General features: G+C 42.8%; 1 protein-coding gene across 2 annotated transcripts in view; it reads left to right on the top strand.

The window, feature by feature from the left end:
* TULP4 (TUB like protein 4) overlaps nucleotides 1-26,674 on the top strand; it is a 229,559-nt gene that overhangs the window by 168,600 nt on the left and 34,285 nt on the right. For both annotated transcript variants that reach the window (XM_070483936.1, XM_044760737.2), the window contains 3 exons: nucleotides 14,733-14,913; nucleotides 17,421-17,555; nucleotides 23,326-23,492. In XM_070483936.1, coding sequence (XP_070340037.1) covers nucleotides 14,733-14,913; nucleotides 17,421-17,555; nucleotides 23,326-23,492 — 483 coding nt within the window. The remainder of the gene's footprint in view (nucleotides 1-14,732; nucleotides 14,914-17,420; nucleotides 17,556-23,325; nucleotides 23,493-26,674) is intronic.

The following is a 26,674-nucleotide window of genomic DNA, read 5'->3' as shown; positions in this document are numbered from 1 at the left end:
AGGGTTTCGCCAGTTCAGATCCTGGGCGCAGACCTAGCACCACTCGTCGAGCCATGCTGAAGTGACATCCCACATAGCAGAGCCAGAAGGACCTACAACTAAAACATACAACTATGTACTGGGGGGCTTTGGGGAGAAGAAGAAAAAACAAAAAGAAGATTGATAATAGATGTTAGTGCAGATGCTAATATTTAAAAAAAGAAGAAAATTGCACAAAAATAATTTTTTTAAAAAAAAGAAAAAGTGAGATAGAATGAAGAAAGCTTAAAGGACTTGTAGGACACCATCACATGGGCCAATATATGCATTATGGGAATCCCAGAATGAGAAGAGAGAGAAAGAAAGGGGCAGAAAGCTTATTCAAAGAAATAATGGCCAAAAACTTCCCAAATCTGGGAAGAAAGTGGACATCCAGATCCACAAATCCCAATGGAGCCCAAATAAGATGAACTAAAAAAAAAATCCACACCAAGATACATAATAATCAAACTGTCAAAGACAAAGATAGTTTTTTTCTTTTTTGATGAAGAAGATTAGCCCTGAGCTAACATCTCTTGCTAGTCTTCCTCTTTTTGCTTGGGAAGGATTGTTGCTGAACTAGCATCTGTGCCAGTCTTACTCTATTTTGTGGAATACCACCATAGGCTGGCTTGATAAGCGGTGCACAGGTCTGCACCCGGCATCTGAACCCATGAATCCCCGGCTGCCAAGGTGCAGTGTGCTAACTTCGCCACTAGGCCACTGAGCTGGCCCCAAGACAGTTTTAAAAGCAGCAGGAAAAAGTGACTTGTCTCGTACAAAGGAACCCATAAGACTATCAGCAGATTTCTCAGCAGAAACCTTGCAGCCCAGAAGGGGGTGTGATGATATATTCAAAGTGCTAAATGAAAAACCGCCAACCACGAATGCTGTACCTGGGAAAACTGTCCTTCAAAGTGAAGGAGAGAGAAAGGCTTTCCCAGACACACAAAAGTTGTTCTCACACACACATCACCACTAGACCTGCCTTAACAAAAAGTGCGAAAAGGAGTTCTTCAAGTTGAAGTGAAAGGATGCTATAATTCATGATCACCAAGGCATGGAAACAGCCCAAGTGTCCATGAGTGGATGAATGGATAAAGAACTTGCGATGTATGTATAGAAAGGACCATTATTCTGCCATTAAAAATGAGGAAAACCTACCATTTGCAACAACATCGATGACCTTGAGGGCATTATGCTAAGTGAAATAAGTCAGACAGAGAAAGACAAATAGTATGTGGTCTCACTTATATGTGTAATCTAAACGAAACTCAGAAAGAGAGATTAGACTTGTAGTTACCAGAGGTGCGGAGTGAGGGGAGGGAAAATTAGAGGAAGGTGGTCAAAGGATACAAACCTCCAGTTCGAGGTAAATAGGTAATTAGGGATGTAATGTGCAGCATGATGACTATAGGGAACTCTCCTCTATGATACATAGGGAAAGCTGGTAAGAGAGTTAATTCTAAGAGTTCTTATCATGCGCAGAAAGTTTTTCCTTTTTTCTTTGTATTGTATCTGTATGAGATTATGGATGTTAGCTGAACCTATTGTGGTAATCATTTTACAATATATGTAAGTCAAACTACCATGCTCTATGCCTTAAATTTATGCAGTGATATATGTCAGTTATTTCTCAGTAAAACTAGGGGGGAAAATGAAAGAATGCTAAACCATCATATGAAAGCTATGAAAATAGAATACTCACTGATAAAGATAAATATATAGACAGATGCAGCATACTTTTTTCTTGTAATAATGATAGGTAAGTCACTTTTAATTCTCTTATAAAAGTTAAAATCAAGAATATTAAAAATAAGTTTAAAAATATGTTAATGGATGCACAATATAAAAAGATAAATTGTGACATCAGTAACAAAGCGTCAGTGGGAAGAAGTAAAAGTTTTGTATGCAACTGAAGTTAAGTTGTTATGAGTTTAAAGTAGATGCTATAGCTATAAGTTGTTTTATGTAAGCTCCGTGGCAACCACAAAGAAAATACCTGTAGAAGATACACAAAAAAGACAGGAATCAAACCAGAGACTACAAAACATCAATGAAACACAAAGGAAGACGGCAAGAAAGGCAAAGAGGGACAAATGAGCTACAAGACTTACAGAAACAATTGACAAAATGACAATAGGAAGTCCTTTCCTATCAATAATACTTTAAATATAAATGAATTAAACCCCCCAGTCAAAAGACACAGAGTAGCTGAATGGATTAAAAAAAAGACCCAAGACCGAACTATATATTGCGTACAAGAGATTCACTTTCGATTTAAGATCATATATAAACTGACAGTGAAAGGATAGGAAAAGATATTGAATGCCAATGATAACCAAACGAGATCAAAACTGACTATATTTATGTCAGACAAAAGACACTTTAAGTCAGAAACCGTCGGAAGAAACAAAGAATACCAGTTAGATAGCAGTCAAATAGTCAATTCACTGTGAAGATAACAATTATAAATATATATATGCACGCAACATCAGAGCACCTAAATATATAAAACACTAAATATATAATGCTAACGTTGACAGAACTGAAGGCAGAAATAGACAGCAACACAGTAATGGTAGGAGACTTCAATAAGCCACTTTCCGTAATGGGTAGAACGTCCAGATGGAACATCCCTAAAGAAAACATGGACTTTAACTCCTCTGTAAACCAAATGGACCCAAGAGGTCTGTATGGAACGTTCCACCCAACAGAAGCAGAATATACATTCTTCTCAAGTGCACAAGGAAAATTCTCCAGGATGGATCACATGCTGGGTCGCAAAGCAAGTCTTAACAAATTTTAAAAGATTGGAATCATATCAAGTATCATTTTCAATCACAATGAAATACAACTAGCAATGATAGCAGAAGGAATACTGGAAAACCCACAAATATGTGGAAATTGAAGAATCCACTCTTGAGTAACCAGAAGGTAAAAAAGAAATCAAAAGGGGAATTAGAAAATACCTTGAGACAAATGAAAACTAAAACACAACATACCAGAACTTACAGGATGGAGCAAAACAGTACTAAGAGAAGAGTTTATAGCAATAAATACCTATAATAAGAGAAAAAAGATCTCAAATAAACGATCCAACGTTACAACTCAAGGAACTATAGAAAAACTTAGCCCAAAGTTAGCAGAAGGAAGGAAATAATAAAGATTAGAGGAGAAAGAAAACAAAATGGAAAATAGGAAAAAAAATCAACAAAACTAAGAGTGAGTTTTTTGAAAAGATCAACAAAATTGATGAAACTTCAGCTAGACTAACAAAGAAAAAGAGAAATGACCCAAATAAAATCAGAAATGAAAGAGGAGATGTTGTAACTGATGTCACAAATAAAAATGATCATTAGAGACTGCTATAAATAGTTATATGTCAACAAATTGGATAACATAGCAGAAATGGGTAAATTTCTAGAAACATACAACCTACTGAGACTGAGTCATGAAGAAATAGAAAATCTGAGCAGACCATAACTAGGAGGGAGATTGAAGCAGTAATCAAAAAGTTCCCAACAAAGAAAAGTCCAGGACAGATGGCTTCACTAGTGAATCTGCCAAACATTTAAAGAATTAACACCATTCCTTCTCAGTCTCTTCCAGAAACTTGAGGAGGAGGGAACACTTCCAAATTCATTTTATGAGGCCAGCATTAACCTGATACCAAAGCCAAAGACACTATAAGAAAAAAATTACAGACCTGCGTCCGTGATGAACATAGGTACAAAAATCCTCAAATACAGTCATGCCACATAACATTTAGCTCAATGACGGACTGCATATATGACAATGGTCCCCTAAGGTTATTATCCCTTTAAGATGATGGAGCTGAAAAATTCCTATTGCCTAGTGATGCCGTTGCTGTCGTATTGTCAGCGCATCACTCATGTGTTTATGGTGATGCTGGTGTAAACAAACCTCGAGTTCTTCAGGCAGTATTCCAGAAGAAGGCATTGTTATCACAGGAGATGACAGCCCCGTGTGTGTTATTGCCCCTGAAGACCTTCCAGTGGGTCAAGATGTGGAGGTGGAAGACAGTGATATTGATGATCCTGACCCTGTGTAGGCCTAGGCTAATGTATATGTTTGTGGCTTAGTACTTAACAAAAAAGTTTAAAAAGTAAAAAGAAAAATAAAATTTTTAAAAAATAGGAAAAGGCCTATAAAATAAGGATGTAAAGAGAGAAAAATTTTTTTTACAGCTGTATATTGTGTTTTAAGCTAAGTCTTATTACAAAAGAGTCAAAAAGTTAAAAAAATGTAAAAGTTTATAAAGTAAGTAAAAAAGTTACGGTACACAGACCCACAACTAAAATATACAACTATATACTGGGGGGATTCGGGGAGAAAAAAGCAGAAAAAAAAAAGATTGGCAACGGTTGTTAGCTCAGGTGCCAACCTTTAAAAAAAACAGAGTTACAGTAAGCTAAGCTTAATTTATTATTGAAGAAAGAAAAATATTTTTGATAAACTTAGTGCCGCCTAAGTGTGTAGTGTCTGTGAAGTCTACAGCTCTGCAGCAGTGTCCAGCGGTGCCCTCGGCCTTCACATGCACTCACCACTCACTCACGGACTCACCCAGAGCAACCTCCAGGCTGCAAGCTCCATTCATGGTGAGTGCCCCATACAGGTGTACCATTTTTTAATCTTTTATATTATATTTTTTACTGTACTTATTCTGTTTAGATATGTTTAGATATACAAATATTTACCATTGTGTTAACAATTGCCTACAGTATTCAGTACAGTAATATACCGTACAGATTTGTAGCCTAGGAGCAATAGGCTCCACCATATAGCCTAGGTGTGTAGTAGGCTATACCATCTGGGTTCATGTAAGTACACTCTATGATGTTTGCACGATGATGAAATCAGCTAACAACACATTTCTCAGAATGTATCCCCATTGTTAAGTGACACATGACCATGCTAGCAAACCGAGTTCAACGGAACTTTGAAAGGATCATACACAAGACTCAATTGGGATTTATCCCTAGGATGCAAGGATGTTCAACAACACAGGAAAATCAATTATTGTGATACACTGTATTAACAGAACATTGAGATGTAATACAAGACAATCATCTCAATAGATGCATAAAAAGCATTAGAGAAAATTCAACACACCTTCATGATAAAAACTTTCAACAAACTAGGAATAAAAGGAAATTACTTCAATATAGTAAAGGCCACATATGAAAATCCCATAGCTAATATCATACTCAAAGGTGAAAAACTAAAAGCTTTTCCTCTATGATCAGGAACAAGATGAGGATACTTGCTCTCTCCACTTTTATTCAACATAGTACTGCAATTATAGCAATAAGGCAAGAAAAAGAAAGAAAAGGCATTCAAATAGGAAAGGAAGAAATAAAATTATCTTTGCAAATGACATGATCTTAGAAAACCCTAAAAGCTACATACACTCACACTCACACACATACACACACACACACACACACACACACACACGGTTGAAATAAATGGATTAGTAAAGTTGCAGGATATAAAATCAATATACAAAAATCAGTTGCATTTCTATAGGGTGAACTATCTGAAAAGGAAAGTAAGAAAATCCCACTTATAATAGCATCAAAAAGAATAAAATAGTTGGGAATAAGCTTAACCAAGGAAGTGAAAGACTTTTACACTGAAGACTAGAAAACATAGATGAGAGAAATTAAAGAAGACACAAATAAATGGAAAAATGTCCCATGTTCATGGATTGGAAGACTTACTATGACTAAAATGTCCGTACTACTCAAAGCCATCTACAGATTGAGTGAATCCATATAAAAATCCCAATGGCGCTTTTTACAGAAATACAGAAACAATCCTAGACGTTAAATGAAACCACCAAGGACCTGGAATAGCTAAAACAATGTTGAGGAAGAATAAAGCTGGAGCAATCACATGTCCTGATTTCAAAATATGTTACAAACTACACTAAATAAAACAGAAAGGTGTTGGCATAAATACAGACATAGAGACCCATGGGACAGAATAGAGAACCCAGAAATTAACCCATGCATGTGTAGTCAAATGGTCTTCAACAAGGGTGCCGAGAATATGCAATGGGGAGACAATAGTCTCTTCAACAAATGGTGCCAGGAAAACTGGATCTGTACCTGCAAAAGTATGGAATTGGACCCTCGTCTCTTACACCGTGTACAAAAATCAACTCAAAATGGATTAAAGATTCAAACACAAGACTTGACATTATAAAACTTCTAGAAGGAAACATGGGGGAAAACTTCATGACATTGGTCTTGGCAGTGATTTCTTGGATATGACACCAATGGCATAGGCGACAAAAGCAAAATTAGACAAGTAGGACCACATCATAAAAAGTTTCTACACAGCACAGAAAACAATTAGCAGAGTGAACAGGCAGCCTATGGAATGGGGAGAAATACTTGCAAACCATATATCTGATAACCAGTTAATATCCAAAATAAACAAGGAGCTCCTTCAACTCAATAGCAAAAAACAAAAGAAGCCAAATAACCAGATTTAAAAATGGGCAATGGATTCGAATAGACATTTCTCCAAAGAAGATGTACCAGTGACCAAAAATATATGAAAGATGCTCAACATCACTAATTGTCAGGGAAATGCAAATCAAAATCACAATCTGAAATCACCTCAGTTCTGTCAGGATGGCTGTTTTCGAAAACACAAGGTAACAAGGGTTGGTGAGGATGTGGAGAGATTGGAACGCTGGTACTCTCTTGGTGGAATATAAAATGTTCTAACCATTAAGGAAAATATTATGGAGGTTTCTCCAAAAATTAAAAATGGAAATACTGTATGATCCAGCAATCCCACTCTTGGGTAATTATCCAGAAGAATTGACAGCGGGGTCTTGAAGAGACATTTGTACAACCGTGTTCATTGCAGCGTTATTCACCATAGCTGAGGTGTGGAAACAACCTAAATGTCCACCAGTGCATGAATGCATAAAGAAAATGCAGTGTAGACATAGGGTGACATAGTATTCAACTTCAAAAAGAAGGCTGAGTCATTCATGAATAAACTTGGAGGACATTATGCTGAGTGAAATAATCCAGTTGTGGAAGGCCAAGTACTGCGTGATCTCACTTAGATGAGGTGCCTAAAATAATCAGACTCACAGAAGCAGAGAGTAGAATGGTGGTTGTGCTGGGATAGGCGGAGGGGAAAAAGGGGAGTTGCTGTTCAGTGGGTATAAAGTTTTAGTTATGCGAGATGATTAAGTTCTGCAGGTGTCCTGTACAACATTGTGCCTATGGGTAACAACGCTGTATTGTTCACTTGAAAACTTGCCAAGAGTGTAGAGTGTTAGAGTGTTAAGAACATGTTAAATGTTCTTACCACAATAAAAAAAAAATTATATATTGGGGGTCTAAGTTTATTTTAAAGTCAGTTCCTTGTTAATTTAGTGTTACATTTTTGTACTAATACCATGGCATGTAACGGCGTTGGTTTTGACGCAGTCCTTGCGTGCACGCCGGTGCTTGTCCTGACGGCTGAACTACACGATTGAGCTTCCCAGGGTTCCCTGGGGCGTTCCTGACCAGAATGGGTTGCTGCTCTGACAGCCCCACGCTTGACGTTGAACACGTCCCGTGTTACGTTAGAGAGAGGTGATGTTTGCCACTAGCAGTGACAGACACTCTCCTGACGAATTTCTATGCAGGCGCTGGTGATCCCTCTTCTGGACTAGGCGTCAACCTTGACCTGTAAAACTAGATTCTCTCTCATTTAATTCTATTATTTCCTTGTTGATTTTCTGTCTGGATGTTCTGTCCATTGGTGTTAATGGTGTGTTGAGGTCCCCTACTATTATTGTATTGTTGTTGATGTCTTCTTTTAGTTCTATTAAGAGTTGCTTTACAAATTTTGGTGCTCCTGTGTTGGGTGCGTATATATTTATAAGTGTTATGTCTTCTTGGTGGAGAGTCCCTTTTATCATTATATACAGTCCCTCTTTGTCTTTCTTTATCTGTTTTGCTTTGAAATCTACCTTGTCTGATATTAGTATAGCGACACCTGCTTTCTTTTGTTCATTATTAGCTTGGAGTATTGTTCTCCATCCCTTCACTTTGAGTCTGTGTTTGTCTTTGGGGCTGAGGTGTGTTTCCTGGAGGCAGCATATTGTTGGATCTTGTTCTTTGATCCATCCTGCCACTCTGTGTCTTTTGATTGGGGAGTTCAATCCATTTACATTTAGAGTGATTATTGAGATGTGGGGGCCTACCACTACCATTTTGTGTCTTGTTTTCTGGTTTTCTTCAATTTCCTTTGTTTCTCGTCCCATGGTTTAATCTGTTCTGATGTAGAGCTGCTACTCTCTGTTGTTGTCCTTCTACTTATCTCCTCTGCTCTTGGTTTTGTAGCCCCTTTCCTTTTTTGGATTTTTCAGGAATGAGGGTTTTCCTGAGGATTTCCTGAAGAGGAGGTTTTGTGGCAATGAACTCCCTTAATTTTTGTTTATCTGGGAAAGTTTTTATTTCTCCATCGTATTTGAAGGATATTTTCGCTGGGTAGAGAATTCTCGGCTGTAGATATATCATTCCACTCTCTTCTAGCCTGTAAAGTTTCTAGATTCTCTCTCTCTCTTTCTCTTTCGCTTTCTCTCTCTCTCTAAGAAATTTGCACAAGTGCTTGCGTAGTTTCTCTTAACACAAGCTGTGTCCCTGAGAATAACTCCAGCTCCCTTATGTTCTTGCCTGGGAGACCTCAAGGCTGATGAAAGAATTTGCTGTTTGTTCCAGACAACACCTGACAATAGGGCCCCTGCCTCCCTGTGTCTGTGGGTGGTTGGACCCTAACTTAGATAAGCACCAGTTAGCAAACCCAGATGGCTTCATCACATTGAGAAACCCCTCTCCCGGCTTTATGTAGATTTCCACTTCCCTGACACTCTCCCGTTCCCTTTAAAACGCCCAGTCACCTCTGCGCACATGGAAGCTGAGTTCAGTTCCGCTGTAGTTATTACTGGTTAAGATGTGTTCCTGCCTCTTTAACTAGTGTCCAGCTTTGTTTACCTTTGACACCAGTCACAGCTGCTGTTGAGTGTGCCCCACTGTGTGCCCCGGCAGCTACTGGAGAGTCAGAGACTTTTTCTCTCCTCAGACAGGGAAATCATTTCCTCTTAGTCCTTTTGTTGAAGAAATTTATTAGTAGCCATAGGAAGAAATTACTGTTCTCAGAGAAATATATTTAGATATATGTTAAAGATTTGGAGCATTTTGAAACAGGAAAGGATATAAGAGCTCATCTAGTAAAACTTTCTTAGCTGACAGAGGAGACCAGCACTCAGGGACGTAAATGACAATTCAAAGTTATGTGTTAGTTAGGCATCGGGAGAGAAACAGACCCCCCAGCCAGCTGACTGTCAGTCCCGACTCCTTTGCAAAGGAAAGGATGTTTCTGCAACAGGTTTGCACTGTCCGGACCAACCGGCCTAAGCAGATTCCAGTATGGCTTAGCATCTCCCACCCACGTTAAAGATGCTCATTCACCCCGCAAGGACTGCGTGATGAACGGCCACCCTGGGCGTTTTGCCATGCTCCAAAGACCTGATCAAGGGCTGTGTTCCTGAAACATTTCTTTTAACCTCGTTCAGTGTACACTTAAAGATATTTTTAATGGTATGAAATTCTAAATGTTCAAAAGACTATTGATAAAAAGGCCCCTTTCTTCCACTATCCCTAAGCCACCCAGTTCTGTTCCCCAGAGCTCATGGGTGTTTCCAGTTACTTGTGTAGCCTTCTGGAGATGTCCTAATTAAATGCGTTTTTTAATTAGGCATGTAGTCAAGACTCTTCCCCTCCACCCCCGGAAATCACTGTGTGGGTGTCTTAGAAGGGTGAGTGAACTTTAAAATGGAGCCTGAGAGATTTGGGGAAGAATGTTCTAGCAATGGGAATTATTTAACATGAAATTCAATGCCTGAGACACGTAGAATATCTCCTTCTCTGAAAATCTTTAAACATAGGGTAGTCTCTCATCTTTCTGGGTTAGTTTGTAAGTGTTCTTTTCTGCAGTGAAGAGATGAAGTGACTTCAAAATTACATATTTAGCCCAAAGATACAAATTTTGTATTGTAGGTATTCTGGGTGAGATTACTTTCTTATTTGTCAGAATAAGTCTTAAAATATCTGTTTTAGAAATGGTTGTTATAGTCAACTGTGAAATTACATTTTGTTTTGTTTCTTGTAAACCAGGAAATATCCTGTTAATCAGTTCTGTCATTTACAACTGTCCGATTTCATTGACTCTGTTTCTTTAGTTGCAAAATATTCAAATCTGGCCTTGAAGCTACTGTTCTGAAACCCAACAGGGACATCTTTAAAAAAGAAAAAGTTGTGCTTCAAGTGACATCTCAGGACAGAAGTTTCCTTCTAAAGAGCAAGGGGACGTCACAGCTTGTCCCTTCGTTCCTCTATCCACAGTGGCACATTTAGCTGTTTGCCACCAACAGAGCTGAGGTTACTAGTAGAAATTTGTCATCACTTTGTTAACTACTCCTCCCAGCTTTAATCACAAAAGCAAATAAATGGGAAGAAAGTCAACTCCTTCTGGAACTTGTTCCAATGCTACTAGTTAAACTCTACTACAAAAGAAGTGAACATTTATAGAAGTGTGTATTTTTGTAGTTGAAGTTTCCTAATACTATCTTTATTCAAGAATATAGATGAGTACCAGTCTCCAAAGATAAAGATACTAATGAGATATCATCACTGTTTCCAAAACATAAATATTTGAAATTATTTTATATCCTCTTCCTGCCCCCTTTGGTTTATGGTTTGGTTCATTTAAAATTACTGGCACTAATTAAGTTATATTTTAAAATAATTACATCTAAAAATAGTTTAGCATGGAGTACATTGAAATGAAGAGATTGTATGTGAATACCTTAATTATTTAAAAATCACCTCGATGTTAAACACGGCACTGCAATGAGTGTTTTCAAGGCTGGAAAGTAAATTGAACTAAGAGACAGCCATCAACTGGTGTGGCCCGAGGACCCACACGTTTCTACCAGCTTGTTTGGTTCTTGGTGTACGCATTGCAGAGGGAGCGTCGTCCCTGCTCATACGTGAAGCCTGCAACCCAACGGAGAAAAGAGCAGGGAAAATATGCGACAGAACTTTACGTCATCCGTAATTGAACGTGTTTTGGAGAGCAGTTGGAGGGGAGGAACTGAGCATTGGTTTATGGTTTAAAGAAGAAAGGAAAGAAGTTGTTGCTTCATTTGTAGGAAAATTTGAGCAAAGGCCAAAGCTTTGGGCAGAAATTCATTTACTAATAGCCACCGAGCATCCACTCATGACGAGAATGTGGGAGAACCTGGGGGCGCAGCCCTGCCCTTGAGGAGCTCATGGTTCAGTGGGAAAGACGGACGTGCAAAAACAGCCAAGTTTGGAGTGCTGTTAGAGTGAGATCTCTTCTCTGTGGTGGGTCCCAAAAGCCTTCACATGCTCTGTCTGAGCACCCGTTATGTACCAGATGCTGTACGGGTCATTGTAGATAAAACACACGCCACTGTTTGCTGGAAGAAGGCCCGGTTGTGTGTGTGTTGGTCGGGGGAAGGATGAGGTCATGCATTTCATCTGGGACATGTTGACTCTGAAGGGCCTCTGACACGTCTGGGGGTGAGTGGCAGGTAAGCAGTTGGATGTGTGAGCCTGGAGCTTAGGGGAGAGGCCTGGGCAGGGAACCAGCGTGATGGGGTCCTTGGGGCCATGGACATGACTGTGATCTCCTAGAGAGAGAAGAGTGCATAAGGTCAAGCCTGGAAAAGCAGACAGAGCCCGGGAGGGAGGAGCCGGCAGGCATTTTTCTAGAGCATTCGGGGGTAGGGGAAGAAGCAGAGACTGACGCCTTTACCCGTGTGTCTGTTCATTTTTATTAGACTTCTCTGTCTGGTTCTCTTGAAGTCCTTGGCTCACATAAGCTTTATCTCATTGGAAGTGATTAAGCATGAAAGAATGTAACAGAGGAGGTTTTTAAAAATCTGATTGCGTGTTGTATCAGTGTTCTTCAGTTATCTGTGACATACTTGTTCTAAAACGGAGTAACTTCTCCATCATTGCTTGACAACTAGTCTGTTCACGTGGCTCTTTTCCTTCTCTCCAATCTTAATAGTGCATTATCTTCCCAAGAGAGCTGGAGTCGAAACTGATTAATGGTGGGGAGTTTGGGGGCTGATTTTTTTCTTCTGTTTTGTTTTAGTGTGATGTTGAACACTGAGAACTCACTAAATCACCAGTCAGGAATTAGATGTCTGCTCTTGTCTGGTACCTGTTCTTCTCTAAAATGGAAAAATAGGAGTTTTAGTCAAAAGATGCTTCAGTGCAGAAGCATCACAAATACTTAACTGCCACATGTCGTCTAAGATGCTAGGCCCTGGGGAGATGGCAGAGAGCAGAGCAGACGTGGTCCATGTCCTCAGAAGCTTGCTGTCAAGCATGGGAGTCAGACAGCAATCAGATAATCCCACAGTAAAGATGGGAGAGTCGTGATGGTTGTGCCAATGGAGGACTGTAGGGTCACGTGAGAACCCATAACGGGGTGTCAGGGAACTGGTCTGGGATCCATGTATGGTCACCCCGAGTGCTCCTGGAGAATAATGGTTTGCTGTTCCTGCTCGTGAGCTCTCTCTTTATTGAAAATAACAGTCGTAAGTGATATGATAACCCCTTCACCTAGCACCGAGGCACAGGCTGCTCTTCAAAATGTGCTTGAGCAAGCGGGTGAGAATAGAAGAAACGCTCGCTTCCCGGGCACCTCACCCGTGCCATTCGCCTTACGCTGCGGTTCCCACACATCTTCTTTTGAAATATGTAAATTGTGCATTTCAGTTCAAGTCACAAGAAGTCATGTTCTATGTTTATCGTACTGAAACCTGCCTACTGAGCGCGTTTGGAGCCTGCCTCCTCAAGGGCTTCCGCGGGTCTGACCCGCTGCCCCAGTGTCTTGATCCCAGTGCCTGGGTCACACAAGACCTTTGTCCACTTGCCAGTGGATGTTTATTTCCTCTGTTGGCACCAAAAATTTCACTTTTCCTAAAATGATTTTCACTGTGTTCACTGTTTTTCCTGTAAGTGGCATGCGGTCATGGATTCATCACTGCCCTGAGGAAAAGTGCTTTAGCTTTTTTTAGTTTTCAGTCATTAAAATGTAGATCATGTTTAAAGGAATATTTATAGACAATTGATTTATTCTAAAACAGCTCTGTAAATTCTGTGAGTGTATTACTACTTAAATGAAGTATATTTTCCCTTGAAATTAATCTATCTTAATCATCAGCATTGATGTCCTAAAATTTCCTTTTGATTGTCACTGGCTTTAACTTATCCATTTAACAGTAAATATCGAGTGCCCACTGTGTGCCCAGAGTTCTGTTAGGTGCTGGGGGGTACACCTCTGGACAGTCTGCCCCCGAGGAGCTTAACATCAAAATCTGGCAAGCAAAAAGAGGCAAGGACCTAAAAAACCTCAATGTGTAAATCCTGGTCTTTCTAGTGAAATAACCCTGGCTTGACCACTTAATGAATGGCTTTGTCAACTTGACCTCTCTTAAATTGTTGCTGCGTCTGTAAGATGGAAATAGTTTGTGTGGTTCTCACGATGAGTTGCTGATGGATAGACAAATCTCATGAAACACAAAAGATCCTGAGTTTTTAATGGCAATGGATGCAGAAACTGCAGAGCCCACACACAATGCAGCAGATAACATGGCGTCTCCCTGGGGAGGTCCCCGTCCCCAGGGACATCCAGCTGGGTGACTCCACTCATGTCAGGGAAGCCTTGCACAACTGGGGGCTGCTCCTCTGCCAGTCTGATGGAGGGGGCTTAGCCCCTGCCTGCCTGTGCTGTAGCTCCGGCCCGGGGCCTGCCTGCACCCCCAGGACGTTCCCAAGAGTGTGCTCGGCGGTGAAGTGAGGCGGTTCCCGAGGAGAGCCCTCAGCACACCAAGGGCCCAGCTGAGCTCCGTGCCAGCGAGCCTGGGACTCAGCTCCCAGGATTATTTGACAGCTAACGAGGTAAAGCTGTTAGTATAGTGCTCAGCACAAAGCAAGCACTCAATGAATGTATTAATACCATTAATACACTATAGGACTATTAATTAATACATTAATACCATTTTTACTCTCAGTGAAATAAAACATTAGACAAACTATTTCAGGGCCATCTTCTTTTCCAATTACGGTTAGAGGACCTGTTGACATAACCAAAGCTATTTTCTCTTTGGTCAAACATAAACATACACCTAAAGTTTTTCTTCTAAATTTGAGAAATTCTTAAGAATGAACCTCTGCTGCTGCTTTTTTTTCACAAAAAATTAGTGAATATTATCCTCTTCTTAGCTCTCCTCCACCAACCAAAAAAAAAACCCAGCAAACAAAAAGAACCCATGAAAAATAAAACAAGGATTTTTCCAGTATTGTTTGAAAATGTCTCTGCCACATAACGAATATATTTATTATGCTATGATTCACATTTCAGTCTTAGACAATTAAAATTCTTGCAGTAATAACCAGCTAAGTTTCTACTACTTAATGCTTTGTGTATCCTCTATGTTACTTAACTGGTCTTTTTTTTTTTTAGTTCTAAATATGTTTTGTCCTTCTAAACAAGTCGAGGGGGCGAGACTTGCTAGAAACCACAGCTGTTTCTCCCCGTCCATCAAGGGTGCTGGTCCTTGGTTGCAGGTGCTGTTCGGCACGGCCGACGGGCAGGTGATCGTGATGGACTGTCACGGCAGGATGCTGGCCCACGTCCTGCTGCACGAGTCAGATGGCATCCTCAGCATGTCCTGGAACTACCCTGCCTTCCTGGTGGAGGACAGCAGCGAGAGCGACACCGACTCAGACGACTACTCCCCACCCCAAGGTAGCTCACTGGCTCCGTGGGGACAGAATTATATCGAAGGAGAGTGAACCATTCAAAGGAGGATGGGAAAGGTCCGCCATATGCATAGACCCTAACTTGCCAAGAAGAGTTCTCGAACTGAGATGCAAGGCAGGACAGGTCTAATCTCTGGTCTCGATCTGTCTTCTCTCTGCCGTCCCTTTTCTCAGAGTCTCTGGGCATGTTGATGAAGCTCCATTAGCTTAGGTTTCCGTAGATGTAAAATGAGACTTCCGACCCTTCCTGTGTCCCTGGGGTGTTGTGGGGCTGAGCTGCTCAGTGACAATAAAGAGAACTGACGATGGAATATGCTGTTCTCTTACTGTAACTTAATACCTGGGCTCCAGCTCCCTGATGTCGTTAAAGCCCATAGCTGTAGTTGTGTGAGTACGTCAGGCTGATATCCATGTCCCTGCCTTCTTTATTTTGGGCGGAAGTCTTCCCTTTCCCGGTTCGGAAGAGCCTGCCTGCCCCACGTAAGCCTCACTGTGGTGTTAGATTAGGTCAGTTGACGTTTGAATTTTTTCACATTTGCTCCAGTAGTGAAAGATTGTTTCAGGCTCTTGGTGGGGATGATTTCTCACTCCTGCCCCCTTCACCTCTTGTGGTGTGTCTATCCCTCAAATGTGTAAGAGACCCCTTCTCCCCGCTCCCCGCAAAAGCAGAAGCCCTTGATGTTGGTGCTGGCCATCACCAAAGTCAGCATTCAGCGTTGGCTACTCAAGCTCTGGCTCTTCCCCAACACCCCATCCCCTGCACCAACCTCTTTTTTTAAAAGGAAAATGTATTGTGAAATAGTGGAAGGGAATGACTCCCTGATGAGACGTGGTCACACTGCTGCAGGACGTCTGTCCTCAGCCTGGACTGCTGTGCTCACACTGCTTGCTGAGTGCCCTGCCTGGACTAAGGGCACACACGGGACAATTTCTAGCCTTCCCTGTGACTGTGGGCACGTTCATCCTATAAAGGGCTGGTCCAGGGAAAGTATTTTCATTTTCTCCCATCAGCATCTGCCTCCACTGGGACTTGGGATGCTCTTGTTTTGTCTTCTCCCTCCCGCCCCAGACATGATGATGTGTGATGCTTCCCAGAGACGTGTACATGCTCATTTGTTCATTTGTTTAAGGAGAGGATGGTGGTCACACGTGGAACACAATTCAGCTCAGTGGTAGTTTTTCAGGATCAGCGGGTCTTGGGAGGGAGAGTGCTCTTAGCACCCATAAATCCATTTGGGAGGTACCCATGCCCTTCCTTAGTAGGACCAAAGCCTTGAGTAAGCATTGATCATTTCTCCAGCCTCAATAGGAAAGTCAGTGTCTTTCAGCTTTGGACTCAGCATTCTCTTAAACGGAACTTTACTAGATTGAATGCAGATTCACTTACCCTGCTTGTTATTGGAAGAAACGAGATGCAGAGACCAAGTTGATAAAGCAAGTCCAGAGTAAGTCTGAGCGTAGACTTGAGTCCCTGTTGCTGCTCTAGCCAGGGCCCTTCCCAGAAGCAGCGGGCACTGGGGAGGGTGCCTGGACTTGCCTCTCAGGTGGAGCAGGGGCTTTCCTGGTGGCCTAGGGAATTTGAGCACAGAGGTGGGTCCCTATAGCATTGTAAGCAAGGGAGAGTAATAGCTGGGGATGCTCTGCAGGCGGCGCTGAGTCAAGGGCGAGCAAGCAGTGTCAGCTGGCCCCCTCTGGATGGCTGCCAGAGCCGAGCTCCACGTGGGCGTGAAGCAGACATGAGCCCTCGGAAAGACCTGTGACTCACCCTGGCCTGTGGGAGGGACTGACTCACTTTTGAAACAATACGTGGAAGAATCCAGAATGTGCTCCATCATGGCTCTTTCCTTAGCATCCGTGAGTACTCCTTGAACTCACAAAACAGGGTTTTCTTGATGTGCCCTGTGGATGTAGCAAAGTTCTTTATGAGCCATGTCCACACTCAACCTTCACTCCAGATTTGGGGTCTTTGGGTCAAAAAGAAGGACTCGTGGTGGCTGCTGTGTGGCATTTCCTGTAACACTCAATCAAAGAGCAGTTAGTGTTGAAAAGTAACTTTTCTTTGTATGTTGGACCAGGGTTAAGAAAACATTTTCATCCCTCTTCCCACCATCCTCACACATTATATGACATTAAAATAATTTATGTTTACACATTGTTAGAAACATATAACCCATTAACACGCAGGTCAATAAACTTTTCACACATGTTCTCACCACCACATAACAGAGTCCAGGGAACCCCACTCGGTGCCTCCAGGGCTGGCTGCCCCGTCCTGCTTCCCATTCCAGGGTTCCCTGCTGAGCACCGTCCGATGGCCCTCTCTAGCTCCCGAGTGGTGTAGAGTGTTGCCTCCTTTGGCAGCATCCCAGTGCAGAGTCTGGTCTGCATCGTCAGGTGATTTTTAAGGCCTTCTGCAGGATTGCAGCCTTGTGGACCTGGATTTGGCTCACGTGCTCATCGCCTCTCTTTCACTCAGCGCTTTTGTTCCCGCAGACGGTCCAGCCGCGTACCCCATCCCGGTGCAGAACATCAAGCCACTGCTCACCGTCAGCTTCACCTCGGGAGACATCAGCTTAATGAACAGCTACGACGACTTGTCTCCTACTGTCATCCGCTCAGGGCTGAAAGGTACAGAAGGCTGCGCGTGACCCAGGCCCACACGAGCCCTGTGCGCGTTCCCCTTCCAGGCTGGGTGTCGGACACCCAGTGCTTACTGATTCCCGGCCTCTGCAGTGACCTCTCGGAGTCTGTTAATAAAGGGCTCCTCTGCTTATCTGACGAGTCGATACCTGGGCTTAGCTTGACGAGGGGCTTCCTGACAGCCAGTCTTCGTCTTCACCTGCTCTCTTCCCGCTACGACAAGATTGCTCCCCTCTCGGTGTACAGTGTGCTTGCCTCTGGCTGACCCTGAGTCTGCACAGTACTGGACGGCAGCACCTGCCATTCCCGAGGCAGCAGGCAGTGCGCGAGACAGTTTGCACAGACGCGCCTGCGATTTCAAGGCTTCTTACGGAACTGATAGTTGTGCAATAAAGTTGCCTTGACGGACTTATGGAGGATGCACAATTGCCGGGCTGAGGCATTGATGTGAAGGCCAGCAGTCAGGTGCTGACGCCTTCTCAATAGACCTTATGAAGTACTGTTATCTCAAGAGAAAATCGGTGTCCCTAGGCATCAGGAGTGTTCTGAATTTTGCAATTCAAGAATACTACTGACGTTGTGACCCCATTAAGTTCTGTGGGGAGACAGTTCTGTCTCCTCTGGGTTGGGTGGTGCAGTGTAGAAATTGCTGGGCTGCCTCTGGCCCTCAGTGTTAAAGGGACCCACTGTAATCTGAATGGGAGGACGGCAAACCAGAACCTGCAGTTCAGCTCGCTGCCGTCGTTCACAACTGGCCATCAGACCAGAGCGTCACGGCCGTGTGCTTCTTGTCTGAATTATTCAGGAATCACAGGGACATATAGAATTAAGTCCTATACTTAACTGTTGACTGGCTGGAACGCATCGTACCTGCCTGTGTACCCCTAAACACTTGGCATTTCTGTTTTAAAATTATACAGCATTTTTAGAAGCAAGTTATACTCACTCTTTGGGGCATCCTATTTTGCTGTTTCAAAACTATAATTGTAAGGAATTATTTAGCCTGTAAACTCCTGAGGGACATGAACTGTGTGGAATTCCTTCTTTATGCCACAAACGGGCCCGGTGGGAGCTGAGTAAGTATTTGTCTGTGTTGATGATCAACTTAAATTCTTTGGGCTTTTCCTAAGCTCTTTTTCTGAATTTTCTGATTTGTGGAGCTAAAATATAGGGATGGTCATCATAAATTCTTCCATATATTTAGTAATTCAATCTCTGCTTTCTTCTTCAAAAATTCTATTTTTAAACCTTTTAACCAAGTGTATTAATTTCATCAGAACTTGCATCCTGTTCTGGGGTCCTGAACTTTGATCTCTGTCGACTGTCTGATCAGGACTAAAAATAACGTAAACGTAATTACCACTCAGTTCCTTTGTATTCTTTATAGGGTGAATTTGTCTAGTTTTTTACCATCTTGCTTACCTGTGGAAACTTTATTTTTTTCTTCCTCTGATGTATTATTTTGTTCTCTATCAAACTAGACTGTGTTGGAGCAGCATTTCTAACAATTTCCTGCCAGCTGTGCAGCACAGGATTAGGGACACATCCAAGGTGACGTGGGGAGGTGACCCAAAGTAGCCCTCCCAGATGTGAAAGGTTTTGACTTGAGATTTATCCTAAAAGTACAGGCAGATTTCACATTCTTGTCATTGCCCGACTAGAAACCTATGTCTAATCTAAGAACGTTTTCAGTCTTTCACCCTTTCACGGGAGGTGTTTCTGCACTGAGTCTTCCTAATCTCGGAAAGTTGGGTGAAGTTTAAGTGAACTGCTGTCATCCACTGTGTGCTGCGTGGAGGCAGTTTCCTTTTCTGTCTTGGTTTCAGAATATTTTAAGGACTCAGTCTTACATGTGGTATGAACAACAGTAGTTTTGGGGTTTTTTTAAATTAATTATTTATTTATTTCCTTTTTGCTTGAGGAAGATTGTGGCTGAGCTAACATCTGTGCCAGTCTCCCTCTGTCTTGTGTGAGACACTGCCATAGTACGGCTTGATGAGTGGTGTGTAGGTCTGCACCCGGGATCTGAACCTGTGAACCGCGGGCCGCCAGTGCAGAGCACGTGAACTTAACCACTACACCACCAGGCCATCCCCTTAATTTATTTTTGTCCACTACTTTGTGGGACATGTTAGTAGATACTGGAAAGAGGTAGCCAGGATGCTGTCAAAGATGGCACGCGGCAACTTCTTCCATCCGCGGGGATCTGTCCTGTCCCAGACAGGCCAGTCGCTTGTCTCCTAAGGTAGACTGAAAGGTCTGGTCTTCCTGTGTGTCACTGTCTCCAAGAAGTCCCTCAGAGACCTTTTCCAGTGAGGAAGGGTGGCTCATGGTATTCTCTGGTTTATCACCAACACTGTGATTTATGTCATGTGCAAAAGGACTTGGAATGCCAGACAGCTCGTAGACCCCGCAACCAGCCCTCCCCACCCCGTCAGACTCGTCTTCATTGCTGAGTCACGTGGTGGGAGGGGGGGATTTTGCTTTGCAGGTGTTTGCTGAGGAGGTTCTGCCTTCTGAGTGTCCCAGCCTTGGGAACTCGTGTCTATCAAAAGTTGAACTGTAAATTGGTTCGCCTTATTTGGGAGTTTGACTTTGTTGTAACTTTACTCCTTCATGAGCATGTAGGGGAGGAAAGACTGTTTTCCCTCTACCCATCTTAGGTTCTCTGACTGGGGCCCCGTGAGTTAGATGGACAAAGAACATATCGAGGAGACAAAAACAGAAGTGTGTTAACACGTGCATTGGGCTTACTCATGGAAGCGCTCAGAGACGAGTAACCCAAAGGGGTGGTTAGAACTTGGGCTTATATAGCATGTTAACCAAAGGACAATACATTTGTCGAGAAGTGACAAGACAGAGGAAAAGGACTTTGAACTTCCAGGGCAGCAAACTGTGGGACGGTGAATGTATGGGGAACTAATGGAAGATACGGCTGGTTCTAAAGTTTGCCGCGTGGATTCCTCTGGTGTCTTCCAGGCTGACCAGGGCTAGAGTTGTCTCCAGTGGTTAACTTGTGTCCTTCCTGGTAGAGAGGGGAGGGGACCCCTTTACAAATGTACGTCCTGCTTTTAGGCAAATAGGGGAGGGCAGAGAGCTTTTCTTGTGTCTGCTTCCCCTCAATTGCCTTCAGCTCAAAATGATCCTTATGCCGAAGTGGCATATTTTGGGGTTGCGTGTTCTACCACCCGTCAAGGAAAAATAATTCAGTCATGTTCAGAAATTCTCTGACCAAGCCAGTGTGTCTCTTGCAGTAAAGCAAGCTTTCAAGGGGACTTCTCATTTCACCCCAGATTTGTCTTAAAATAGAAGAATTCAAACCCCTGGGCTTTTTTTTCTTTGCTTTGCAGTATTTCTTCTTCTCATCACGTCATTGGGCACACTGAGAGGGTCAGGAGGGGGTTCTGAGCAGAGGGGTTTTGGTCCATGGGGCCGTATTCTCCCACGGTTTGGCTGACAGAGATCTGTATCCATCTGGGCCGACAGCGCTCAGGTTCACTGTGTTAGTCTTCCAGCAATCTCTGAATGGATTGTCTGTCTAGGTCAGCCCTGCAGGGACAACAGAACACTTATCTGTTGGGAAAACCAGCGTGTGACAGAATTCAAATCAATGATTGAAATTTAAAATAAATAAGTAGCAAAAACAGCGGTGCAGGGTTCACTCACCTGCTCAGCAGAGTGGGTCAGCCCGGGGGCCCGGGTGCATCTTAGTCTCTGCTGCGCTGCAGGGATGTTTCCCTCTGAACAACGCTAGACTCCGTCTTCCGTTGTCTTTACCCGGCAGTGTCAGTTGCTCCTCCCTTTGACTCCCTTGTGTTTCCAAAGCTGCCATCCAGAGGTCATTTCCGTTTCGTTATCACTACAAGGCAGTTCCCTGGCGCGACTGCACCAGTGGGAGGTCCAGAGCACATTTAGTTTATGCACAAGTCCTCTCGCTTCCCCCGTCATCTTTTTCAAATCTCATTCACTAGGATTTTACTTGATTCTTGTTTGTTTGTACTTAACCTTGTTTATATCCTTTTATAAGCAAAAGGAAAAAAACTCCTTATTGATGCTTACACTGTCTCAGATTATAGAGGTTTGTCACTTTGTGTTTGTCTAGAACTGCTTCCGCTCAGCCTTCTGCCACCTCTGCCTCTGGTTTCTGTGTGTGGCTAACTTGATGAGCAAGCTCTTGTTCCCTGGGTCTGGAGAGCCCTCTTGTCCTGGGAACCGCTGTCCGGTGACCCAAGAATGCCCTGGAATTAACATCAGAATCAGTACCACAGACGAATACGACAGGGGTGCTGTGATCATGTGCGACGTGACAGAGCTCAGGAGCTGCGGAGTTCTAGACTCGGCTCTGAAATGTGTCCTTGTCGTGGTGGACCACCTTTAAATCACTCTAGCCTCTCAGATGAATGGGCCACTGAGTTCCAGATTCCAGGGATCAGATCCCGTTTTAGGGTCTTGAGGGAGGAAAACTATGCAATAAACCTTATTAGTACTAATAGCTTGTTTTACCAGCAAGAATAAGTAAATTTCTCATATCGGATTGAACACGCCATTTAATAGCCGTTTCTTACAGGTACTGAGTGGCTTGTAGGTGAGCATCCCACCTCCAGTGGGAAAATTTCTCTGACAACACTAGCACCCAACAGAAGTATTTTCCTTCTTTTCTAAGCCCCCACCTCATCCAAATGTCCACTAAAGCCAAGGCCTTCCTTTGCAGACATGTCCTTTATCTGAACTTTGCCCACTGGTACATGGAAATCAAATAGATATGAATTCAGGCTTTGCTCTCGATGTACTTGGAGCATTTGTAAACCCTCTGAGTCATCTCTGGGAGTGGAGGGCATGGCGGTGGGAAATGCACTTAGGATGTGCAGTCATAGGTTTTTCTATCTTACCTGCTCTCTCAGTTCTGCAAGTCCCGTGATGGAGATGCTGGTACTGAGTTAGACATTTAACATGCCAGCTTTATCATATATGCTTTGGTTGGTTTGTTTGTTTGTTTGTTTGTTTGTTTTGTAAGGAAGACTGGCCCTGAGCTAACATCTGATGCTAGTCTTCCTCTTTTTGCTTGCGGAAGATTGTCGCTGGGCTAACATCTGTGCCAATCTTCCTCTGTTTTATGTGGGATATCACCATGGTGTGGCTGGATGAGCTGTGCCAGGTCCACGGCCAGGATCTGAACCTGCGAACCCTAGGCCACCAAAGCGGAGCGTGCAAACTTAACCACTATGCCACCAGGCTGTCCCCATACATATGTATAGTTTTTTTGGGGTTTTTTTTTTTTTTTTGAGGAAGATTAGTCCTGAGGTAACTACTGCCAGTCCTCCTCTTTTTGCTGGGGAAGGCTGGCCCTGAGCTAACATCCGTGCCCATCTTCCTCTACTTTATATGTGGGACGCCTACCACAGCATGCTTGCCAAGCGGTGCCATGTCCGCACCCAGGATCCGAACTTGCGAACCCCAGGCCAGCAAAGCGGAAGGTGCGAACTTAACCACTATGCCACCAGGCCGTCCCCATACATATGTATAGTTTTTGACGCATTTAGTTATGTTTCAGGGGATCTGCAATCCCATCCATGTAATAAATGCCTGTTTTGAAATAGTCTCTATTGTCTTCAGAGCAGTGGGTAGCCGTTGTCTTCATGGGAGAAAGGGGAAGAGCCGCCATTGTATTTGCTGGGCTGCTCTGTGTTTTAAACTACGTAAGTGAAAGGTTCAGGAAGGGTCACATCCTTGTGCTGACCGTTTCTTCTTTGGGTTTCAGAGGTGGTGGCCCAGTGGTGCACACAGGGAGACCTCCTGGCAGTAGCTGGTATGGAACGGCAAACGCAGCTTGGCGACCTTCCCAGCGGCCCTCTGCTGAAGAGTGCCATGGTCAAGTTCTACAACGTTCGAGGGGAGCACATCTTCACACTGGACACGCTTGTGCAAGTAAGAATGTGTGTCAGGCACTCACTGTGACGCCACTGTGTTGTAGGCCCCTGATCTCTGTTAAATGTTCATCAGTCGGTTATGCTCATTATAATTGTCTTTGACAGATTTTAATCTTTTGTTGACTTTAATTGAATTATGGGGTATAAACTAGAAGAAATAAGAGAAAAAGAAGTTTCTGCCCTATAGCCAGAATACTTTATTCCATTCCCCAGTCGGATGAGTGGACAGTGAGTGAGCCGAGCGAGCTGGTATGTGTCCTCAGTCTCAAGGAGAAATCGGAAACTTGCAGAAGTAAATGCTGAATCTGCATTTATTCACACTGACTTTATGTTTGTTATGCTAGTAATGTATTTTTACATTTTGACTAAATTATTGTTAAACAATAAATAAAAAAACTTAAAGGTCTTTAAGAAAGTATGCACAGGTCTAGACTTTCTGTCTGTTTTTATTCCCTATAAATCTTTAGACCAGTTTGTTTCTGGTCTGTGTCTGTCATGGGGGAGGATGAAGTGCTTAGTGGGGGGTCGTGGAGATGGGTCTGGGACTGAGCTGACCATTGATGGGGCTGATAATAAGCGAGGGACTCTGTCCTAACCTTTGCAGCTCATCAGAGAGGCAGGTACACCAGATTTGGGGAAATTTGTAATTAGATGCAGGCATAAATTATTTAAATATATCTTTTTTTAACATTCGGTAAAATACACATAAAACTTACCATCTTAACCATTTTAAGTGTCCAGTTGAGTAGTGTTAGGTGTGTTAAGTTATGATATACCCAATCTCCAGAGCTTTTCATCTCGTAAAACTGAAGCTCTCTACCTTTCGGTCTCAATGAATTCGACTGCTCTACACCCCTCATACACGCGGAGTCATACAGTATTTGTCTTTTTGTGACTGGCTTATTTCACTTACCATAATGTCCTCAAGGTTCATCCATATTGTAGTATGTGTCAGAATTTCCTTCCTTTTTAAGACTCAACAATATGCCATTGTGTGGATGTACCGCATTTTGTTTATCCATTCATCCTTCAATGGACATTTGGGTTCCTTCCACCTTTTGCCTATTGTGAATATGCTGCTGTGGACAGGGGTACACAAATATCTCTTTGAGACGCTGCTTTCAATTCTTTTGGATAAATACCCAGAAGTTGAATTGCTAGATCATATGGTAATTCTATTTCTAATTTTTTGGGGAACTGCTGTACTCTTTTCCATGGTGGCTGCACCTTTTTACATTCCCACCAACCATGCACAAGCATGCCAGCTTCTCTACACCCTCGCCAACACTTCTTTTTTTTTTTTTTGTAGTAGCCCTTCTAATGGGTGTGAGATGGTATCTCCTTGTGGTTTTGACTTGTATTTCCCTGCTGATTGGTTATGTTGAGCATCTCTTCATGTGCTTATTGGCCATTTCTATATCTTCTTTGGAGAAATATCTATTCAAGACTCTTGTGCATTTTTTAATTGGGTTATTTGTTTTTTTGCTGTTGAGTTGTAGGATTTAAAGTTATCTTTTGATGATGTAATATCTTCTATGGGCAAATAAATCTGTTTGTCCACTCGTTTGTTCAAGCATCCAGCAAACCTGTTTTGAGGGGCCCTGTGCAGCTGGCACTGAGCCCCAAGCCCTGAGTGCTAGTGTACAGGAATATGATACAGGAGCCCTTCAAGGTAATAAGCTGAAATTAAGTCCCTGCCAAAGCTGGATAGTGTGCTTTTAAAGTGGGACTCAGTGCTGTGCGTGCCTTCTCTACAACCCCTAGAGGCAGAAGTGGTCCAGGTTGCCTAAAGTTAGGAATTGGGAAGATTAATGTAACAGAAAAACAAAAAATGGAATTTAGAGAACTACTAAGGATGTTATTGAAATGTGCAGTCCTGGAATCTGGGTGGGTAGATGCTTTGTGACCCGAGACTGGGAAGTGTGAAATCATAACAAGGCACGTTCAAGAAGAAGCGATAAACACAGGCTGGGAAGCTGTGGTTGGATCGGAAACTCAGCTTCCTGTTTTAGAAGTGAAGTAGTTCCAGGTGATGAGGCGAACCGGGGAAAGCTGAAGTGGGGTAGAGTCGAGGCTGTTAGCGTGAGGCCAAGGAATGGGGCAAGAAACATAGATCCTGGAGTCCCTCGGATTGGGGGTTGAGGGAGAGACTGCCTTGTTTATGCTTGTGAGCCTCCTGCCAGTGCATTGCCTGCAACATAGCAGGTGGTCTGTAAATATCTGCTCTGTGGACTGATGGATGGATACTTGTCAACATGTGCTTTCTTTAGTTCTTTCTGTTGATTGTTTGAAGCAGTAGCTATGTGCCCTTCCCAGTCAGGTCTCATGCTAGCTTTCCCTAGCCTGACTGAAAGATGAGTAGGAGAGGATGGGAATTTTCAGCTCTTTCTGAGTTAGTAAGGCTTTCATATTTATTAGCATATTTGTGAATCAAAGTACTGAAACATACTCCAAGTTGTACATTCAGCATTCTCCACTCTTCTGTCTGACTCAGGACACCCTTCCTGCTGGCCTTCTGTTCCCTCTTCAGGGAATGTCCTTCCTGCCACCTCAGCTTCGGGAAATCCATCCTCCTCAATGCCAGCACAGTCACGGCCTTTTTTTTAATAAATCTTTTTGTAAATCTGCCTGATGATTGGGACCCCTCTTCTCTGTGAACCCTTGGGGTGCTTAACACCTGTGGCATATAGTGCATTTTGCTGTTTGTCTTATTTTCTTGAAGTCAAACCCACATTTTCTGTATTTTCCTGATCTTCACTGTGCCTAGAATGTAGTAGAGGCTTGATGACGTTAATCACTGCAAAAGTTCTCCTTGACTTTCTCGTGAAACTAACATAAGTGCAGAATTGAAACTACTTGGGGCTCACAGATAAGGGAGGGGCTTGGCTGAGCTTCCTTTGGGGGAAAATATCTGTGCAGCGTCTTAGCATTTTAATAAATTATTGATTTTTTTTCATTCGAGGGTCTGTTTCAGCCATTGAAAAGATTGCCTCAATAATATAAAATTAAATAATGATGCTATTAAAAAGCGAGTACAATGTAAATTACATGTAGCACCAACTTAATTCTTGTCTGTAATGATTCTAAAATCGCATGTTATCTGTGCTGTGCTGTTCAAGTTGTCCAAAGGCAGGGACATTTTTATAGCAGGAAGGAAGTTAGGCAATTTATTGCACTATT

This window comes from Equus asinus, chromosome 1 (genome assembly GCF_041296235.1).
Source record: "Equus asinus isolate D_3611 breed Donkey chromosome 1, EquAss-T2T_v2, whole genome shotgun sequence".
Classification (NCBI taxonomy): domain Eukaryota; kingdom Metazoa; phylum Chordata; class Mammalia; order Perissodactyla; family Equidae; genus Equus; species Equus asinus.
This window is presented reverse-complemented; position numbering and strand designations above follow the sequence as displayed.